Source organism: Athene cunicularia (genome assembly GCF_003259725.1).
Source record: "Athene cunicularia isolate RWA chromosome 3 unlocalized genomic scaffold, athCun1 chr3_part1, whole genome shotgun sequence".
NCBI classification, from domain to species: domain Eukaryota; kingdom Metazoa; phylum Chordata; class Aves; order Strigiformes; family Strigidae; genus Athene; species Athene cunicularia.
The window spans coordinates 5,789,894-5,812,973 of record NW_020799097.1 but is presented as its reverse complement, the minus strand read 5'-3'; the positions used below and the strand labels follow the sequence as shown (position 1 = coordinate 5,812,973).

Genomic DNA, 23,080 nt, shown 5'->3' with positions numbered 1-23,080 from the left:
GGGGGGGGGGAAAGGGACAAGGCTCAGTTCCTGCCACTCGCTTTCCCTTCTCGGATAGCCGCACACGGGGTGGGGGGAACTGGGCACCACCACGCCAGGCTGCTCCTACCCTCCTTCCTTCCTTCCTCCCCTGCACATCTCAGCCTCCTCCTCCTCATCCATCCATCCATCCATACCCGGGGTGAGCCTTTAAGTGAGTCACCAGCGAGGGCTCGCAATTAGACAATGTGTTGCTGCTAACTAACTTAGCAAGGCTGCTCGTTTTTTGCGGCCTTCGAGAAATATTAACCTCGCGGATTCCCGTCAGCGATACCTGTGAAGCACTGCTTGGCGGGAGGGGGCGGCGGGGGGTGCCTGTGGGCGCGGGGGGGCTTCTGCTAACTCCATCTATGTTCGCGATTTTGCGTTTCGTAGGTCGCGCTGGCCAGATGCGAGCAGCAGCGTGCGAAGCGTAACGGCCGTGGGGGTATGTGGCCGGCAGCCTTGGGAAGGGGCTCCTCCGCCTAAAGCCGTCTGCTCTGGTATCGAAGCCAAGATGCTGCGAAGCGGCCCTGCCTTTGACCCAGGCAGCGATGCTGCCTGGCGCCTGGCTGCCAGCTCGCTCCCAGCCTCCTGACCATGGTTTTGGGTGGAAGCGCGAGACCTGGGGTTTGCTCGCTGTCGGGAGGTCACGGCGAGCAGCTTTCCCGGTGTTTGGCTCTTGCGTGGGTTTTCTTGTGGCCTGTGGTGTGGTTACACGTGTTGGGCCCTGCCCTGTTTGTTCTGTTGCCTTGCAGCTAACCTTGAAGGTGTTTCTAGAACTTTTTTCTTAAAGTGTGGTCTTAAAGTTTTGTGATGGTGGCCAGGCCTTGGCCTGCAGTATGCCGTGTATTGTTGGGTGTTATTAATTTCTGCTTGTTGCTCTGATGCTGTGTAATGTCAGTAGTTTGTAAGTTTTCTCTGGAGGAAGTAGATTTTATTTATTGCGCACAAACAGGGGTGGTGGTTTATAAATAGGAATCCTGTAATATTCCATATAGAAATTATTAGTCCTTACAGAAGTTACTGGTAAATGCTAAAAGCCTAGGAATAACGGCTAGTCCAGAAGAATAATTCTCTGTGTAGGTTTTAAGTGGTTTTGCCACTTACTAACAGTATTTTTATATGTCTTATGTACAGATCAACTGCTTGTAAGTTCCTCGAAATTATACAAATGAATGCTTTGCAGTCTATGAATGCAAAGCACAATATACATGCAAAATATACTCTGCATGTGAAGGGGAGGTAAGAACCTGACGTTGCGGACAACCAACTTTGCTGTACAGTATTAGTATTAATGATTTATTGCTAGACATTTGATTTCCTAAGAGTGAATCTCTTTCAAGGTTTGCAGTGGTGTTGGTGATAGGCTTAAATTTTCTTTTGAAGTCTTTGATCTAACCTCCCACATCATTCTCTTTCTTGGTACAGGCCTCTCTTTCCCTTTGGCTTATTTGGCAGGGTGCAGTGCACTCTCCCTTTCTCCCTTTTTGCATATCTTTATTCATTGTTGGCCAGATTCAAGAGGCATGGAAGGCAGTGTCAGTCTTTCTGTTAACTTTGGTGGATTTTGCACAGGCTCGTATTTGCATGTTACTAATATGCAAATCAGATTTTATTTTATTTTGGTTCCTTTTTGTCTTGCGTATTGTTGCTGTCTAGATGGGAATACTGATGTTAACAGTAGCGTTTCCAACTGTAACAGTATTTAAGCTTTTACAAAAGCCCCATCTCTGTGAGCCTTATGAAAGCATGAAAATGTTTGTTTTCATTTAGATAAAGAAATTCTTAGCTGTGGTGATTCTGAAGAAAAGCTTAAGTTCTAACCAGAGTATGCAAAAAAGGCAGGAGGAAAAAATCAAAGTCATGTCTCTGAGAAGTAAACTAGAAATCCTTTTATGCTTTACTGGCATTTTACTTGTGATTTGCAAATACATGTATTTAGAAACAGTGCTTAAGGTTTAACAGGATTCAGTAGCCTTTAGATTATTTACTAAGCCTCTGAGTGTCATAAGCAGCTGAATTACTCTCATGGGTTCAATTCTGAATGACACAGAATGGAGCTGTCTGAAATTTGATTAGTCAATTAGTCACTTGTCAGCATAAGCAAGCTGTAATTTGGTAAGCTACAAGTGTTTTAAGAATTACTTACATGTAACAGTCTAGAGCAACACTGAACATTGTTCATGTTGTTACTGCCATTCTGATGCGATGCCCTCAAGCAATGAGACCAGCTAGACAGTGTCTTTCTAGGTCATTATTGCAAGGGTGTTCTAAGGCATGAGGCCAAACCCAAGCAGTTTAATTATACCATAGAAACTAATTGAGTTGATGTACTTGTTGTAATTGTGAAATATCCAAATGTGTAGATGCACAAAGTATGTAAAGAAAAGTAAACTAGTTAGGCCTGTGTTCTCATGGAACCAGGCAGTAGTGACTCAGTTATGAGTTATCTGGAGCTGATCAGAAAACTGCATGTCAAAGGTACTGAAAATGATACTGATTTGATTTGTAATCTGTGTTTCAGATAATTGGCATTTGTAGTGATACATGTAAACATTATTAATTTGAAGTAATCTCAGTAAGTGTTCATTTGCAAGCTAATGCATAATAAACTTCTACTAATAAATAATCTGGCTTTTCTCTACCCCTGTATTTTGCATACTTTTGAAGTATTATGTTTGATTACAATCAGACAAGCACAGAGTCAGCTGCAAAGTTTCTAGTTCACACAGCTCCTTAAACTGTCATAGAAGAAGTAACAGTAATAGTAAAAAGAGGCCAAGAGCTTGTATGAAAGAGGGGATTTAAAGCACCTAGATATTGTCCTAACTTGCTAGTGTGTCTCAGGTCAGTCATAAGAATTACCAATATAGCTCTCCAGTGTTAAGTGCTTTTAAAAATTGTGTGATTAAGTAGTGAAGAAAAATGTGTATTTTCAAATAAACAAGATTACATTTTAACAGAGACCTATTGGACATCACCTGTGACCTTGAGATCTCTGAAAGGGGTTGGAGTCCTGAATGTTACTAACTTATTGTTAGACCTACTTCTTCAGGGCTAATTTTATGGTGATAATTTATATTAAAGTCATGGCTGTTTTTCCTGTAGTTTTCCTTGTATTAGTGTTGTGCAGATAAGCACTATAGAGGTAGACATATTCTGCTCTAGAGAATTCAGATTTATGATGACAAGCAGTGGTTTCAGAAAGGAGAGGAATGGTTCAACAATAAGAATTGGAGAAAATTCTTACAATCTCAGTTATGTATTTGGCTAGTCATTCTTGATTAGCAATTTTTGATATGTACATTGATGCCCTAATTTGAGGGCAGCAACAGGGCAAAGTATAAATTCCTGATATGCCAGAATGTTCAATTAATGTCAGTGTGGAACTATATTATGAAATTATTTTAGTTGTATTTCAAATAGTGATCTAAACAGAGCTCGGGGTGATGTGAAAGGAGGAGGGCTGATGTGATCAGTGTGATAGGTTGGAAAGATAATACCACCTTGAAAGCAGGCAGGTGAAGGTCTAGAGAGAAATTATACCCAGGAAAGTACAGTGTAAAGTTGATAGTAAGAAGGGGTAAACTTGCCTGTGCTTTACAGAGAATCCAGCTGCATTAGCAAACCCTACAATTTGGATGGAACTAAAGGTAGATGGGAACCATGATGACTAATGTATTTGCTTGTTGGCAATTGAGCAGTAAGGCATACTGGCAGAACTAACTTGACATCTGCATATTCATACAGGGATGTCTTCAGAAAAAGCAAAATACGGAGTAAGTTACAGTTCAGGATCTGTTTGTCTTTGCATCCTGGAGTCAAGTATGTAAGTTCCTAATGACTTGAAGCCATTTTTTGTCACAGGGCTTGCAAGCACACCTTATATTTACTTCACTGAAAATTGTCAGTGGTTACTGCAGGAAGGTCATGGCGCTGGATTGCATGTCTATACAATTACTAAATAATTGGTATGGGAGATTCAGAATGCTACTAAAGTAATGCATTTTGAAAATGTAATTGTTATTCCAAAGTAAGTTACAGTAGCCAGATTCTGGAAGCTGTGGAAACTTTGCTCTTAGTTCCAGGTTGTCTGGTCTTTACCCTGTTTTGCTAAAGCGTTTTTAGGAAGGAAGAAAAAAGTCATTGGTACTTAATTTGCAGTGCCATTAACTGCCAAATGTGGCATGGAGTTCTGCAGAAAGTGCTGCACATTCATTTTTGAGGGAAGTGGGCATATACATTATGTTCATTTTCCCTGCTTTCTTGGTTAAAAATAATCACTTCTGGGGCTCCCTTCAGAGCTCTGATTAGACTTGAGTCAGAAACTCTGAGAGAAGTGTTTGTAAACATCTCCAGATGTGGAGGCATACCTCTCCTGTAAGATGATTATTCTGTATGTTTCTCAGTCTCAAATAAAATAGTCACATCTGTGCATTAATATTCTTGCAGTAGTCCAGATCATATTGTGCTCTTTTTCAGAAGGGGCTTAAATAACTGTCATGTCTTAACCCATGGTTGGACAAATAATAGCTTAAAACACCAGGACAAGCAGAGTAATTTCAAGTAAAATACAGTGATTGTTACACAGAATAAAGTCAGGAGGTTATGCTTTAGTCTGTAGTTGGTTAGTGACTTTTTTTTTCCCTGCAAAGTCAGTGAGAGAGAGTTCTGCTTGTTTACTGCTTTCATTTAAGGTCTTTGGTAAAATTAATGCGCAAAGATACTGCCTTATGAGATGTAGAAATGACCATTAAGGATTATTTTATCTCCAGGGATGATGAACAGGACAGTTTTAAAGATAAAATCAATAAGATGCATTTTATTCTTTGAACCAAAACCTTTGCCTATATTTATTTGAAAATTTGTTTTACCCATTGTTACCAGACATGTATGTTTCTTCTCTAACTTCTAAATGGGAATGAATGACTGGATTGCCTTATAGATGAAAAGGGAGAAATGATGTTCACTTGTATTTCTTGTATTCGTGTGGGCTTCCCAAGCATGTTTCGTTCCAAGAAGGAGTGTCATGGTTAAAGATGAGATGGTTATTTGTCTGGGTGGTGAAAGCTGGGCTGTGCATTGACAGATATAAGATGAATATTTCTTTCTGGTATTCACTTTAAAATAAAACTATCATAACCATCTAGTCTATCAGGTAATAAATGCAAGCAGCAGAAGCAGATGTGATGTGTTATCCTTAGCATGAATAGCACATGCATTCCACTTTGTGATACTTTGTTAATTAATTAAAAAAAATGAAAGCAAGCTGAGATTGCATCCCTAGCTTTGAACAATATGATTGTGTGCAGACCTGATGCAGATGTATCACTGCCTGCCCACAGATTGCTTCTAATCCTGGATTTGGTCTGGCTGTTCCTTGAAAGTTTGTGCCTTTGCTTTATCTGCTTGGCTTTTAAGAGAATATGTTTAGAGAATATGGAAGTTATTAATCTTATTGCCTATAAGCAAAGCCCCTTCTTAACTGTTGCACAAGAAGCTGATTTCTTTTGGATGTGAACAGTTTAGAGGATGATAAAGGGGTTTGATTATACACTTTGAATCACTTATTTGTTTTAAAATCAAGGTCATCCTTGCACTGCTTGTGTGAAACGCTTCAGAATGTTTCTACTTCCAGCTTGCTTGAATAGCTCAGGAGAATTTAAGGACAGTGATTTAATTTTCAGTTATTCCATGCTACTGGGAGAGTGGGTGATCAGCAAAACAATGTGTACTACAGTATTTGGTTATGGGTTATTGGGTTATTTTATTTATTTATTATAATTTTGAACAAACAGCCAGTCTTGTGTGTGTTCAGTGGGGTTTATGGTTATGTTTTTGTTTTTCAGAAGTAGTGCACTAACAGAACTCTGTATTTCCTGTAGTTAATTAAGTTCTTAACATCTCCAATCCTCGAAGGCTGTTCTCTTACACTCTTGTCTGCTGGTGAGGCCATGCGTGCAGTAAAATACTCAGTGGTAACAGACTGGTTAATCTAATTACTCTGAAGTAGAGGGTGTGAAAACAAAAGCATTAGTTTTAATTTTGTGTTAATTCATAGTCATCTTGGCTTTTATTTCCTTCCTGCTTTGTTTGGGTTTATATAAATGAAAATATGCCAGTCTTTAAATTTTTGCATGGTTTCAGGTTATATGCAAAATGTATTTCTGAAAGGCAAGAAAAGAGGACTGATGCAGTAACCACATTAGGTGTATGTTTGATGCATTAAGCCATCATAACAGTAAATTCTACTCTACTGTGTTACTTAATGTAAAGATTTATGCAGGGACACTGTTTTTCTTGGTAGTTCTGTACCTTCTTTAGTATGTAACAGAGACATCAGATAAAAGCTGTGAGAATCCACTTTTCTTTTTAAACTGACCCAGTTTAGAGTTATGTCTTTTTTTTGTGTGTGTGAAGTGGAATCTGTAGTAATGTTTGCTCTTCCTGATTGAGTTTATATCAACTATTGCACAGATGTACTGGAGGACTGTTCTGTAGCGACTGTTTGGATGCACCTTTCTCTTAGACCTTCCTGTGACATTTTGCCCATGGTGGCCAGTGAAAGTATTTGAGTTGTATTTTAGAAGACAGAGTTGCTGACGTGTGTATGTGTGTGTGGGTATATATGTATACATTTTAAGCCTGTGTATGTGTATCGCAAATGATATGAAATATCTTGGAGATTTGGTGCTCTACAGTGATGGGCTAAATGTATAGCCTGTAAATTAAATTCAAGTTTTAGCAGCAGTAGAATTTAAACTCTCATACATCTCTCAACTGGATCTTGAATAAATTAGATGGATTATACAGATCACTTGTTGATTGTACAGGCATCAGTGTGAATTAGTAGTGCTTGGTAATTTCAGAGTCGATATGAATTGAAAGTTTGTCCAGGTCTCTTACTTCAGTGAGAAGGTTTGGTTTAAACTTGACAAGAAATTACTTAGAATTTGTTTCTCACAACTGAGAACATTGTTCTGCTGATTAATGTGGAACAAGTACTGTTTTCAGTTGTGACTTTCTAATGTAAAGGACACTGAGATGACAGTAGATGATTTTAAATATTTATATCCATGATTATATATACCTTTTAATGTATATTTTTTTATTTTACATTTGATTACAGTATTTTACTTATGGGAACAGAATTTGTAAAAGCTGGACCTGTTTGGATAGGAACTCGTAATTACTAGTCCAAATAGTGCTAATCAAAAGTTATCTTCTCCTTACGAGAGTTCATGATTAAAATACAGCATGTTGAAATAATCTGTGACCTAATCCGAACATCTGAATTAATTTTGTAGAATATGGCAAACAGCTGGATTTCAGTTAGGAGCTAAAACAAGTACAGTGTATTGACCCATCGAAGATTACAGTAGGCTTTTCAGTTCCATGTTAGCTTTACTTATTAAAGAAAATTGATTTGAGAGTGCTTCTTCTTTTGAATAATTTTTTTTTTTTTAATGTCCGGAAGACAGGAAATGGAACATACGGACGATGGGACTTTGATGTGTAAAGAAGTTAATTATCTAAACCATCAAACAAAACATGGGCTGTGGAAGTAATTATTATAAAGGGTCTGACAAAGCCTGACAAGCTGCTGTTTTTTTTATGTCAAGAAAATGCTGTACACCTGCTTGATTTGAAAGTTAAATCATTTAGTTGCAGTAGGAAGACCAAGTTTTTGGTGAAGCAGTAGCTGATAAGCTTTCAGCTCTCAAACCTACTGGTACTTACACAGATGTACAGCCCTTCAGGTTTTTTTAATTAAACCGTTCTTGTTCACTTGGAGGGCAGGAACCTTAAAAAGATTTTACTCCAAAATAGGATATGCCTGAATCACAAATATTTATGGTGTAAGGAGGCAACTGTGCAATTGTGTTGCATGTTTTTTTGGAATTTCTTTATAAGTTAGCAGAACAGAACCTCATTGATGAAGCAAAAGGTCTGCTATGGATGTTCAAATAAAAGCCATATGCTTTAAATGATATAGCTAGTTAAAACCCCCCCCAAACAAACAACTTAAAAAAACCTTAGGTCTTTGTGTGTTACTCTTTTTTTTAAACTTTAAGGCACATATGATTGATATGTTTCTGGATTTTTTTTCTATGGCTGTTTTAGAAGGTATTAACTGAGGTGTTTCCCTGACTACTTTCTCTAGGGTCCAGGCAAAATACAGAATTTACAGTGTATTAATTTATACTTAAGAATATTGGTAGTGTGGTATTAGATATAAATATATACCTAGTAAAAGTAATCATAATTAATCCCAATCAAGTAATGAACGGTAAAATATGTATACATTTCCCAGTCTTTGGGCTGTTCCTGGTATGTGGGTACCATTTCAGCTTCCTCTTCTCTCCCTTCCATGTGTACATAGAGCTCTCCTAGAAACGCTGTCACCTTCTTTCATGTTATAGATACGTGGGTTTTTTTAAAAGTCAGTAATTTGACTGTTTAGATTATATGACTCTTTGGTAACTGTTGATTATGGCAGTATCCTGCCAACACTTAAGCCTGGTGTGTAACTACTCATGATTAAAATCAGACTTTAGTGGGAGTAAACTTGTGATTAAAGTTACACATGTGCCTAAGTGCTTGCAGGATGGGAACTTAAATTAGAATCTGCTTGAAGATGAACAGAAGTCTGTGAAAATCTACTTGAAAGCATTAATAAAAAAAGTAAACTCTACATCTAAATGAATAAACTTCTTATTTTTGTTGCTCATCCATATGCTGTTACGCCATTCAAAGCACTAATTCTTTTGTTACTTTTTGAAGGTATCTTACACGTTATGTTTAGAGTCTTACAAGTTTTCTTAAATCAACGCATAATATTTGTGCTTGATTTTAATGCTTTTAATGGTGTTTAACATAAATCTGGTCATGTGTTTTTAGATTGTCTTTTTAGAAAAGAAATCTGTCTTAACTTCAGAAGTTTGAAGTGGAGAAAGGTAGGATCTCTTTAGAGGTCTTGGAGCGGAGCAAGCTATATTAACATATGGTTTTCATTGTCATTGCTACTGCCACTACTAATACTACAAGAGATGAGCAGTACAACTCAACTGTTACTAGTGTGCAGCAAACTCGAAGAGAAAGATAAGTAGTGGGAATATATTGTGTTTATCAGGAGACTTACATAGTGTGTGTGGTTCTTTGTTAGAAAATTTCTTGAAGGGAAAAATGAAACTCCTTCTTAGATATTTATGGAGTCTTCCATTATTAGATAGCTTTTGATTTTTTTCCCAGTCTTTTAGTAAATTATTTTTAAAATTGAAATTGTTTAGGCAAGTCAAATGCCTTAATTAAGAGAAAAATGTAGACGTGCTAATTACTTCGTAGAATAAGAGTAGAATTCCTGGGTTTGGTCTAGAGTTTTTTAATGAGAAATTTGTATAGAAAAGCTGTAAAATATCTTGTATAGATAGTACCTTCAGTCATACAAATAGGATGTTCAGGTCCCACTCTTTCTAATATATTTCTGTTTTAGAGACTTAAGTAATATGTCTATGTAAAGCTGGTGTTTTGGAAAAGAAGCTTGTGATCTCAGTGCTCATCAAGTTTTATCTGGCTTTTTCTGGGATTCTGTTTTTCTCTTCTTAGTCTCAGTGGAGATGGTATGGATGTACTAGTGCTTAGGATACTGAAGGATGGATATAGGAAGATGTTTCAGGTAGCAAGATACTGATGCCTGTGAATACCATGTATTCCAGAATAACAGTGTTTTTGTTAACTCTTTTCCATTGGTGCTCCTAGGGTACCTCTAAATTGTATTTTCAAAAAGAGTGCACGTTTCCAATACTTCAGTTACAGTAAACATCAACTCTTCTACAGTGTCTCAGTCTTCTTTTTTGCATGCAGAACTTTTACATTTAAGTCTATCCCAAATAGCTTTTCCTCCCTTTTGAATAACTAGGGTGAAACAAACATGTGCTCTCTCTAAAATAAAATCTAAGTAAAGCGTTGTAAGTGCTGTTATGTCTTTGTTTCCTCAGATGAGCAGCACTGTGGCTAGCCCGATGTCATCAGTTGCCTCTTCAAGCAGTGGAAGAAAATCGACAAGCTTTACGCCTGAATTGCAAAGTATGATGTAAGTAATAAGTCAAAATATCTCCTAGTATCTGCAGTTTGTATGCATTTTTAGTTGGTTTCTTAGAATGTGCATATAAGGGTGATTGGGGGGAAAAAAGAGCAGGTATTAGTAACGGAACTGTTAGTGTTTCACTTCTGATTTATAAAACATTCAGCAGTGACTTGGATAAATAGAAAATACATCCTCTATTGAAAGAAGAGAAAATCCTGCTGAGTAAAGAAATGCATTTTTAATACTACTTTAGAAGTCTTTGGAGACCTATATTTCTCAGTCCTTCATCAAAGAATGCTAAGCTTCCTGTTGTCATATATACTTAGTTAACTAAATACTTTGTGTTGACATCTTTCAGTGTTAATACAGAGAGGTACACTGCTGCAATCATAATATTGCTGATGAAATTAAGATACCGAACGCTCGTAAATAACTGGGTTTTGGCAGATAAGAAGTAAAGTTGTTAAAAAGTTTATTTGTTGCTGTAAATTAACAGTAGATCTTAAAAACCCAGTGCCAAGCTGTGATATTGTATGACTGTGTAGTTTACAACTTCTAAAACCTTGGATGTTATTTAAACAGGAAGGTTTTGTCAGTCTTAAAGATACTTGCCTAATCGAAATGATTCCTTCTGTAGAAGTATTTATCTTGACTGGTAACCTACTACACTGGGCTGACTGTAAATGTTAATTTTGTGGAAGTGCAACACATTCATCAAAAAGTTTGACCTGCAACACATTAATCAGAAAGTTTGACCTGCCAATATACAGCATTTTTTTCCCCTTTCTTTGTGTATTCAAGACACTTTACTGTCAGGATGGGGATGAGGGGGAAATAATAAGCTTGTTTCTGTGTGGTTTTGTGCTCCTGATTTATCAAACACTTTAAAGAATATTTCAACCTAGAGCTAAAAGAAATTTAACCTCTAAGGCTGCAGAGAGAGAGAGCTAGATTGCAGTAGCTCATGTCTAAATCATACATTAAAAAAAAAAAGATTGTGAATGTTACTTATGGATTGGGGGTAGAGGATGCATGTTTGCCAGTTGCTGAGGTCAGCTGCACATAAAAGGAAGCTTTACTTTATGAAATCTTGCAAAAGTATCTTAAAGAATTTTTCCCTGTGTTCATTTGTCAGAGTTGAAAATGAGATGGAGAGAGCTAGTCACAAAGTACTGGGACATGGTTTCAAAAGACAGTGGTAATCACTGACTATTTTCACTAAAGTCTCAGCTCTGGAAGGCTTTCCAGGATGTTGTTTAAGATAGGATGAGGTAAAGATGAACTAAACTGGGAATTTTGGGCTACTGATCTTTACTTTGGCAAGATCGTTGAAAACACAATATTTGATAGCTTTTTTTACTGTGTTGCTTCTTTTAAAAATTCTTTTTAAATCAGCTATATGTAAATCAAAATAGCTACGGCATCCACCTTCTGACCCATAGGTAGATAACTCCATTTTGAAACAGGAGGATTTTATTTATTAAAATTATGAGTGTGTCCTGACTGTTACCATGATACTGTCCTTATGATCATTTTACTCTAGGTCATTTATCGTTGAATATCTATTAATTTGCTTGCATGTGGCTTTTAATATATTGCCTTGTGCAAGTTAAAATTTTTGGATAGTCTTATCTGAAATGTTCTACTCTCCTTCCTCTTTCCATTGTGTTAGAGGTGAAGATTAAGATAGGAAGAATATTTCTATTTATTTATTTATAAACATGTATAAATACACATAAATGTTTGGGTTTTTTTTTTTCTGCCAGTTGCCTTCTGTAACCGTAAAGCAGTTAAAGTATTTCAGGCCTCCACAGATAATAATTCTTTACCTGCATAAAATCTGTATTTGGCTCTTTAATGTATTGGAAATATTTAATGTTTTGGTATTGTTATATCACACTAAATATGCTCTTTGGTTTTACTACTTTTGTTCTTGTGAAGGAGTGCATTTAGGAGCAAAAAGGTGGTTTAGGTCACTTCAGACTAAGTTTGAACTGCCTTTTGTTTTGTCTTGGTTATGGACACAACAATGTTATATGAGAAAAATGGTAAATCTTCTCCATGTCTTGTGCCAAGTCCACCACCTTCGCTGCTCTTGCACACTCAACCACTTCCTAACAGCCTCCCCTGGTCCTTGCTGCTACTTTTAGGAGATAAAAGATTTTAAGCAGATTAAATGGTGGTGGGAATAATGCTGTCTTGTTTCTTGCTTGTTTTGTCATGTGTTGTAGATTTACCTTCAGTGTCATATACCAATTTCTGATTTGATTTGCTGTATGGGCAGTAAATATTAAAGGAATTACTTGCCTCCGTTAAATTCTACACAGAGTTCCCTGTCCAAAAGCAGAAGATGCAATTTGTTTTCAGTTAAACATCCTTAAGAGACTACTAGATTGTTAAATGGAACATGAGGTACGTTCCACTGGAGTCTTTTTCAGTATAATGTAAATGAAATAAATTGTTTCATGTGCATTGAATCTTCTAAAGTATATAAGTACTTCATTGCAAACCCAGTGGGTTTGTTGTATTGAGTTATTTTCAGATAGAAAAATATTAGTTCTCTCCTTCAAGAGAATTCTGTTCAGTTATTGTTCACATCTATTATAGTCATCTACACTGGAAAATATGAATGTTGTTCTTGGTGGAGAAAATAACTATAACTGTGTTTAAAAAACAAAAGAGCAGCTGTGAAGTTTGGAGTCAAAGAAGCCTGTGCATCAATTTGGATCAGTATCTGGGGAGCCTGCATTTTATTTAATTGTGGGCTTCCTGATAAAGTATTTTGAAACTACCCTCCCCGCCAGTATACACATGATTCTGTCAGAATGTCGAAGTTATTGTTGGCCATATAAATGGAAGAAATAGACATTTTCCTTTTGCTTCAGAACTGGTGCAGTTATACTTTGAAAACTATACAAACAGATCTTCTGTGCTTTAGAGTAACAGCTTTCACAGTTTCATTAAACTAGTAGAAACTGAAGGAATTCCTTGAACGTAATGAGCACATGGAAAGTTACGTTTTTTATTGTTTGCTGGAAGAAAAGGAGACTTTTAAAATGATAGAAGTGTCAGGGATGAACAGTGTGGAGAAAGTGACAGCTGTTTCTTTTGGCCAGGACTGCAAAATGAAGTTACCCCTTTAAAAGAACTTTCCAGGCTCTGACAGAAGCTGACATTTTTTATAAACTACATAATTTAGGAAGTTACAGATTCTCCCATTTATGCAATTTATAACAAATCCATGCTGACATCTTAATATCTTGGGAAATAGTAAATTACAGTGCAAAAAAGGTTACAACTTCATTAAAGGAAAAGAAAATAGAAACTATCTCTGCATAGTTTGTTATTGTTAAGTTGTGTAGGATCACCTCTTTCCTATGTATTGTCAACCATATGGAGTAATATGAAGAGTAACTTCAACTTGTGCTGCCTTTCTCAACAAAAAAAAGTATGTGCAGCAAGAAGATGAATTTGTGAGAAATAAATCATATAGGGTTATTGTGAGCTAATCCAGAATGGCATTTGGCAATTTATGCTGATGTTAAAAAATTGGCTTTTGGTTTTTAGGGACTTAAAAACCAGAAGGAACGCAGAGAAATTATCTATTTGAAGTAGAATATCAAATCCTGTTATAACCCAGTAGTGAGATCTGGAAGTCTGTGAATAACAGTGCCTCATTATACTGAAGGTGTTATCTTTGATTGGTTTATATTTGCAGCATTTAAGTGTTGAGTTAGGGCTTGATTCCCCAAAATGCTAAAATTTGTATGTAATGTTAAGCTCGTGAGTAATCCCATTTAAGGTGAGGAGGTTAGTCACATGCTGCATCTGTTACATATGCTATATCTATTTTTGAACCACAGCATTAGGGAACGAGCTGAATCTTTTTGTGGAATTGTGTTTTTATGATAAATCAGAAAAATATTTGTGAGTTTATTTGAGAAGGCAGGAAATATATAGGAGTCTTGAAATCATAAAATAATGTAGAAAAGCTGTCTTAAAATGTGTAAAGGTTCCTCATAGTATCCATATGTATATTTTATTTAGTAACAAAATGGTTTTGTCTTTTCATTAAGAATATTAAAAATATTTACTTGGATTTGAAGAAGTTTTTTGTGTTTGCCAGAAAAAAAAAAAATCTGTTCTGTAGGATGTCTAATGTCTGTGTAAATAGTATTAAGTATAACTGGTGATAGTACTTACTATGCTGATTACCTTAAGAGGAATACAGAGTTAAATAAAAGTATCAATTGTCACACATCACCCAAACACATCAGTTTACAGTGTACTACCTTTTACATGGATATGTTTGGGTTTTTATTGTAAAGACCTTGGAATTATCTGATATTGATCTTACAATCATTTAAAAGAGTGTAGTGCTATGTAGATTTTGCTTTGACTTCCAAAATATCCAGTTATAATTAGGATATTTAATTATATTACCATAGAACTTAAAACAATAGGCGCTAATAATTTTTAAAAAAGCTTTCAAAACGTCTAGTGCATTTTGCTGAGGGTTTTTTTCACACAGCTTCATTTGTCTGATCTACATCCTGTTTCCAAACAAACTGCTAACCTGAGGTCAGTTACACATAAGTTATAGTTCTGCCCAGTAGATGCATAACCACGATAATTTCACAGTAGCCATTAAAATTAATAATTTGGTTGAGATTATCTGTTTTATATAAGCACTACTTATAATCACTATTTAGAGAGCGAATTTCTGGAAACTGTGGTGTTCTAAACACTTGTGTGGAACAATTTGCAGGTGAAGATGGAGGGTTTTTTTCCCCCTTAGGAAAATATCTTGATTTTTCTAAGCTATTTTAACTATTTACAAAAATACTAATTACCATGATCTGAAGTTAATTGAGAATTGTTTTTTTATTGATTCAGTGTGGTTTTTTTTTTCCCCTGAAAACTCATACAGAGGGAATAGAGGCCATATACAAGGTTAGTTTATGAACAGAAGACTTTTAAAAATCATGTGAGTGTAATTTTCCAATGGCAAACATGTATTTAAAAATAATATGAATCAAGCACTTCAGTTTCCTAGACCCTACAACTTGATCTTGTGGGTGACCCAGAGTTCAACTTTTCATGTTTCAGTAATTTTATGACAGCTAAACATTTGTAAGATTGGGATCCAAATTGATGATAAATCTTTGAATTATATTGAATAAAGTACTAGTTAGTTGAACTTCTGTACCAAATAGCGTGGCTTTCGTCTGCTGCATTTTTCTGTACCTCCACATGCAGCATCATTGGTAATGGTAGCCTATACCTCCACACTAATGCCAAGCTGGTTGAAAATGCTGTTAGGTTTAATTCAGAGAAAAGTGCAGATATGTGAGGAACTGATTTTTTTGTTGTTCCTATGGGTTGAAGCCTGTAGCTTGAAGAGTGTCGGTGTGGATGCATGAATGGGCCATGTAAAGTCTTCTTGAAGTTATTGGAATTAATTTGATGTGCAGGGAAGTAGCTGTGAGGATGTAGTTGTAGGAGGAAAACTTTAAATACCTGCTTAAACCGTATGCTTTTCTGATATCAAAATTTTGTAAAAATACATAGTTCAAGTGACAACATGAATCACCAGCTTGGTAATACATTACTTAAACTGCCCAGATTGTGTCTGGTAACATTCTGAATTAAGTGCATTAAAAGCTGCTTTTTTCCTCCTCTTTGTATGTAACAAATATTTTTATATAATATAAATTAAGCCTAGTTTCTTAATCAGCTCTTAAGGTAGGCTTCATACCCAAAATCAAAGATAAATTTAACGATGGAGGTAGTGGAGGAAACAATATTTTTATTTGGTGTACATAAGGCTTTCTTGTTACTAATTATACTTGCTGTTAGTGTTAAAGTAACAGTATCCATTGATATAATATCAAATTTAGTATTGCTACTAATTTTCTTTCCAGACAGTGAACGTCAGTTCAGTTATTTCAAGTGCAGCTCTCATTTCAGCTTTCTCCAGTTTGTAACTTATACCCATCTTTAATATACTGTTGTCTTAGTGTGCAACAGAGATCTTAATTCCCTTTTTATTTATAAATATATAGAGTATTTAGAGTATTTTTTTCTCATTTTTAACATAGCAAATTATGTGAGAGACTCTTAAGAGTTGAAGCTAATTCTTAAATGTTTATTTCAATAAGAGTCCTTGGACATGTCTGCACAACTCTTGGGATATTTGTGATCCCTGTTACCAAAGCATTTGAATGCTTTCTCAATATTCATAATTTTTCTTCTGTCCTTTACTACTTCATTTTTTATGGACTGGTGTGTATGTGCATTTTGTGTCATTGTCTATCTATCTATCCATCCATCCATCACAAGAATCAAGTAAGGAAGAACCAAGCTAAACTTCAGTTTTGTTAACACAGTGGTTGTTTTGTTCTGTTGAATTAACATATTTTGTTAAGACAAAGATTACATATGATCCAGAACCAATCTACTGACAGTTCTGTTTTTTCAGTGTCTTTCTCCAGCAAACGGTGGTAGAATAAGCAATTAATACCGAGAACACACATGCTGAATGTAGGACAAGAAGTTTGGTAATAAGAAGTATTCTTATAGAGTGTTCAGTTTGGTAAAGTGATGAAGAATCATTTCAGAGACTAAATTCTTGTCTGAATACTTTCAGTGTCAAAAAAACCTCAGAGAAGGTCTTTCCTAAATTTAATGAACACTACATCAGGTGAAGAAGTCATGATTCAATCATGTTTTTCTTTATATACATAGGCGTATGTTTGGAGATACATTTATTGCTGTAAAGATGGTGAATTAGCTAAATTAGTAACATCTTAAACATTTCTGTGTAGAAGGGTATGGATGGACAATACATTTGAGTTAAGAGTAACTTGCATTCCATTTTTTTTAAAGTTTTTTTCAGATGCTTATAACTCTAAGGTAATTCTGGTGACAGAAAAGTTTCAGTAGTTCATGCTAAAAGGCAAATTTAAACAAGATCTTTGTTTCAGTTCAGAGTTATCAGAGCATGGAAAAAGCATTTTTATTTGCTTATGTTCTTTTTATAAATGCCTACTGCAATACTTTGTTTTTCAAGTTAGAAACTTGTTTTGACTGATTTTGTGGATCTATGCAATTGCTGTTAGTGGAGAAGTTGCAGTGCTCTAAGGAAAACAATCATAATTATGTGCTTGCCTTTGTTAATTTTCAGCTTATAAGCATCACAATTACAAGTGGTTATACAGAAGTAATAGCAAATACAAAGCTCATATCCTCCATCTCCCTATTTCCCACTTTTTTTTTTTTTCATTTTCTCTCTCACCATTTGTTAAAACAGATTACTAAACTGTAAAAACTAACACAAAATACCTTGACAAATTTGTAAAGCTGATAGCTAGTGACTGACTTACTGGGGCATGGTGTGTATTTCACTGTACCCAAGAAAAATGGGGGGAAAGTGAGTTAGGCTTTGTCTCTGTATTGCTAGTGTTATTTCATCTTACTAAGATTAACCTGGTATTTTTGATCTTTCTGGTGCTACTGACTGTGCTGCACAAATTGCCCACAGGAAGGAGAAAATACTCTGTGTGTGTGTATGCAGAGTGTAAGAAACTAGAACTAATGGAAGACTTCCCTTGTGAGCTTAATACAATATGTGTCTTCTGTTCTTTTTATTTCCTTTTTACTTTTGCATCAAAATACTTCTGGGAATATAAAATGGAACGTTATGGAGAATAGCATCTGTGTTGCTGCAGATGAATGCCTTCTACTGGAGTACTCTTTTAGTAATAATTTCTTGTGCGCTGGGGCTTACTGTGTAGTGGAGCCAACTTTCTTGATCGTTCCCAGTGTAATATTTTCAATAATATTTGCCAGTTCAAACTGGATAGTAGAGAGCGGTTCTAGACCTCTGGTCTTTGATGGAGTGTCTAGGTTGAGCATACTTTAAGACTCACAGAGATTGCATGTTTTTTTTTTTTTTCTTATGTACAATGTGATTTTATAAAATCTGCTCTTTTTATTGGCTGTTGCAACCTTCTCAGACAAATAAATTATTTTTAGGCGTTCTACTTAGTTGGGATTTCTCGTCACACAGAATCATTCAGGTTGGAAAAGACCCTTAGGGTCATCAAGTCCAACCATCAGCACTACTTTACAAAGTTCTCCCCTACCCCACATCCCCCCACAGCTCATCCAAACGACCCTTAAACACATCCAGGGATGGTGACTCCGCCACCTCCCTGGGCAGCCTGTTCCACTCTCTGACCACTCTTTCTGTGAAAAATTTTTTCCTAATGTCCAGTCTGACCCTCCCCTGTTGCAGTTTAAAGCCATTCCCTCTTGTTCTGTCACTAATTATCTGTGAGAAGAGACCAGCACCAACCTCTCTACAATGTCCTTTCAGGTAGTTTTATCCATTCTGAGATGACAACATCCGAAGGATTAACCTTCTAAATTTCTGAATGTGAAATGAAATCATTAAAACTGAGAATCTGTGAACTAATCTCCAACTGATGAATTTCAGTAGCCCCTGCTGAATTTTTTTCAAATTTTTTTTCAGCACTGAATGCCTTGGAAGATCTCACGGATTTCTTCTAGTATCAGGTGTTGAACTTATTTTAAAATTCAGAAATGCAAATTTTGTTTGATAATAACAGTATTTATGTATGATAAACTAATGTTTTTTTACTAGAAAGCTCAAAGAACTTGCTGCTCACTGCTGAGGAAATGCACGCCATATATGAAGTTAAAGAAATGCTGTGATTCATACAGCTGTGCTTTGCCAGATTGGCTTGTGTGTTAATCCGGTTTTGAGTATCAGAATAATTATAATCTAAATTGAGTCATTCAGATTACATGCTAACTAAATAAATACACAATATGCATTTTGTACTGTTCGCAAGACATAATTTACTGTTGGATGTTTTACCTAAAGTGTTTTATTATATGATTTAATAAGATAACTTTTAAAATACATTCTCTTCCTGATTTCTAGCTCTCGTCCAAAATCCTTAGGGAGCCTGCTACATGGTTATTGATAAACATCTGATTTTGTTATCCAAAAGAAATTGACTTTTTTTACATCTTTTTGTGACAATGGGTTTTGGTGCTGGTAAGTCTAGTTCACAGTTGTTAAACCGTGGCACTGATTTCATTTTTATTTTTATTTTCTATTCACCCAAATGTGTAAGATTTGACTCGCCCTTGTGAGGCAGATAGAAGCATAAATACAAGAGCTGCCATTCCCCTCATGACAGGTTCAGTTCTTCCCTGAGAGAGAGTTTTTGGAGTATTGGCTTTCATATGCCTTAGGTTTCTTGGAATGCAGAGAACCTGCAGACCCTGATTCTACTTGAAACAAATAAATGATTATAGTGACTAGGAAGTTACTCTGAATAGACAATCTAGATGATTGTTTTTAATAAAATGCTCCTGAATTTATCTAGCATGCAGTGCACAGTGAGCCTGTGCTTGAGTTGATTATGAATAAAAATTTATTTTATCTTGCCGTATGATGAGGTATGGTAGTGCTCATATAACCCTATTATGACTGTTACCTTACGGCTTCAGTTGGTCATATGCTCACCCCTCTTTGCTCTGAAGTTGATCAGTAAAATCATCTGACTTTGGATAGTTCATTTGGAATGATAGTGGAAGAAAACAGCAGTAATGACCTGGCTGAAGGAGCGCTTTGGTTAACCAAACTGTAATTTGGGACTGTAAAGAATTTCTCTATTCTGTCCCATGCTTGTTTACCATATTTGAACCCAGAATTGTGCTGAGATTGCATTGTTCAAAAATAACCAGTTTAGCCTACTGAGCTGAAATCCTTCTCTGCAAGCATGCATATAAAACTTTTTTCCTCCCCTTTAGTAGAGGGACAGTGGAAGGTCAGTGGCAGCAGATATGGTACTTGTTTATCAGATAGTGTGTTGCTTTTTTCATCTACCTCATTAAATCCATCAGGCAAGAGTGGTATGAGAGAGAAAACTAGAACTAAGTTTTCCTTTTATAGGTAGAATGGAGTACAGGAAGGACATTCATTAGAAAGAGAAATTACTACAGCTCTTTCTGCTGATGATGTGATTTTTTAAGCTTTTAAAGGTAGAATCTCTTCTGTGTACAGTGCTTAGTGCAACAGCATTTTGCTGAGGAGGACTGATAGGGCTTGCACAACTGGTAATAAAAGATGCAAGAGCTGAAAATGGAGTGAGTTCTAAAAAAGCTACTTGAGAATTCATTTTTCAGGCTACCACACTTCTGTACTGTATTTTAAACTAGTTAGTTTAGACCTCCCTTTTGTAATAGTGCAGTTTTATTTTACCTTTCAGTAGCAGAGTTCACTTGAAAAACAGCTTGAACTTTGGCCTTATTAGTGCCACACATCATGTCTGAGATACACTAGTTTTATCTCTTGCTTCTCTCTTTTTTTGGTTTTGTTTTGGTTTGGGTGGTGGGTTGTTTTGTTTTTTTTTTTTGAGTAGCTCTCCGTATGTATGAAAGGGGCAAAAGGTGATGGAGGATCTTGATTAACATGCGGAGTAGTACCCAGGCAGCCTTTTACACAGAGCAAATAAATCACTGAATCTCTTTACAGATTTATGAAGGAACATTCCTGTAACTAATTTCAAAATTACATTCATACTCAGCTTGCAAAAGAAACACATGAAGGATGTTTTTATGAGGAAAGACTGGAGAGATTAATCTGGATAACAGTTTTTACTATAAACAAAATTGACTGAAGTTTGGTATTAATCTGGGTTATGTGTATCTTGTATTTCAGCTCTACTAGTACTGTATTTTTCTATTGCCAGATCAAAGTTAAGGTAGGTTTTTGCAGTTAATTTGTGAAATCTGTTTTGAAAAGTATGAGAAGAGTTCCTCTAAGTAAGGTTATGATGAATACAGATTATTCAATTTGTTCTGAGTCACATACTTCTCAAGTAGATCCTGTGTTTGAAACTTTCCAGGATTCCGAGTTTAGATTCCAGGTATTAGGTTTTGACAAGTTACTTTAAGGTATCATTTAATACCTAAGCAAAAGATTTTAAGATTTGGAAATGACCTGTTCTACTTAAGTAAAGACAAACAGATACTGTAACCAAATAGTGATTGTGCCATAAACTAATACATTAATGCATTTCAGCATTTTCTGCTTTTTTTTCCCCAGTGTAATAAATTGTAATACATTAGTTTATAGCAGACTGAACCTGAAAATCCAGTTTAACTACAGCTATGGTCATAACTGGCAGATGTGTCTGTTCTTAACTGCTGAAGACTTTAAACTGCAGCTGCTTGCATAACTTGCAATCTCAGTTTATTTGTTTTAGTCACATCTAATTTGACGGTACAGATTGTATGTGTCAGTGTGCAGTGCTGTTTTAGAACATTATTCATCCATACAGAACAGTAGGGAGGTAGACACTATAATTATTACTGGCTTTTTCATTCTTCTGAAGTTATTCTACTCCATGGAATTATTTCTGGTTGCATCTGATAACTTATTGAAAGTTTACAGTTGGAATGTACATAAGTGACCAGAGTTAGAATGAGCGGAAGGAAAATTGCAGATTGCACTGAGCAGCTAACTCAGAGTGTCTTTCTCATCTAGGTGCTATTTCTGGCTCATTTGGCTATCTGCTCTGTGGCTTTGGAAAGCAAGAAAGCAATACTTTTTCTTTTTTTTTTTTTTTTCTTCCTAAAGCACAAAGCCTGTATAATCCTTCTCAGGTTTAGCTGGACTAATGCTGAAGTCTGCTTCCTCTGGTACATGTCTGTCTATTCGGAGGTACAAGATAGCCCTTAGTGGTCAGAGAAATGTGTTTATGTGTTTTTCTCTATCATTGTGAGTTCAACATAGTAATTTAGATTATGACGTTCTCCCTAAATTGGTCTGAAAGGTGATTAGCTTATCCTCAAATCCCACACTGGCTCTGGAACTTGCAATAAACTAGCTAAATAATGATAGCTGGAATAACTTCTTCTCTTGCATAGTTTCTAACACTTTATAAATAAGTAACAACATTTTTTTTAATACTAAGTGTGTAAGCTCAGTTTCCATCAGATGATTTACTCTTCCATTTGACTTCGTTATATCTGTAATAGATATAACAAATATATATAGTATACTGCATATTAAATCTCACAGTTCTCTTATTAAGTTGATTTTAAATACCACAGGCCAGGGTTTGATCTTTTTGTGCATTTCTAGGACCTTCTATAATGATGCACTAAAGCATTGCAGTGATTAGAAAGGGAACCCACCCTCCCCTCTATACCTCCCATGGCTGTGAAATAAATAAATACTGTTTCTTTTAGCTTGGCTGTAGAAATGGTAAATAATGATAGCAGTAGTGCTATAACTGGATGGCAGAAGTGCCAGTAAGACCAACAGCCAAGTGTGAAGTGGGTTGAGAAAGGACGAGGAGGAGAATAGTCTAATGCCATGTGTCAGTTTATTCTACAAAACATTATTGGCAGTTTCTGAATATATTATCACGGATGAGCTTTTTTAGCTTTAAAAAAACAACGCCACCTAGAACATGTAGTTTGTGCTGAAAACTTTTTTTTTTAGCAGAAAATGCTGAGCAAGCACCTTATTAGCTCTCCTGATTTGGTGACTTCTTTTTCTGCTTCAGTTTTTGATCGGAAAACTATAAGCACTTTATGGTGTTAAAAAGCAGCAGCTTCTGACCTAATGTACCCTTCTCTGAACGATAATGTTTCTTTGTTACTTATTTTTAGCTCAGATTGTTTTTCTCCCCTTTCCCCCAACACGATTTGTACAACCTTTAGAAAATTGAGTAGTTGTGGTTTTGAATCATCCTCCGCTTCTAGACTGAATGAGTATTTCTGAAGAAATTCTGAAGAATTGCTTATGAGTGGGTCTTTTTTTTACTTAAAAAGGCAACAGCCATGACACAGCCTTAGCCCCGGAAAAAAGAAGATGCAATACTATAGACCCTTAGTAAACTGTATTATGACCTTGGAAAGGAC

The 23,080-nt window shown here is 35.9% G+C and overlaps 1 protein-coding gene across 7 annotated transcripts in view; it reads left to right on the top strand.

Annotated features, from left to right (window-relative positions):
- The first annotated feature begins 9 nt into the window (after positions 1-9).
- The window catches only part of SUPT3H (SPT3 homolog, SAGA and STAGA complex component), a 276,805-nt gene continuing 253,734 nt past the window's right edge, over positions 10-23,080 (top strand). For 2 of the 7 annotated variants that reach the window (XM_026845236.1, XM_026845229.1), the window contains exons 1-2: positions 10-193; positions 10,020-10,114. In XM_026845236.1, the coding sequence (XP_026701037.1) occupies positions 10,020-10,114 (95 nt within the window). In that variant the 5' untranslated portion in view covers positions 10-193. The other 5 variants (XM_026845234.1, XM_026845233.1, XM_026845231.1 and 2 more) reach the window with 5 other exon arrangements.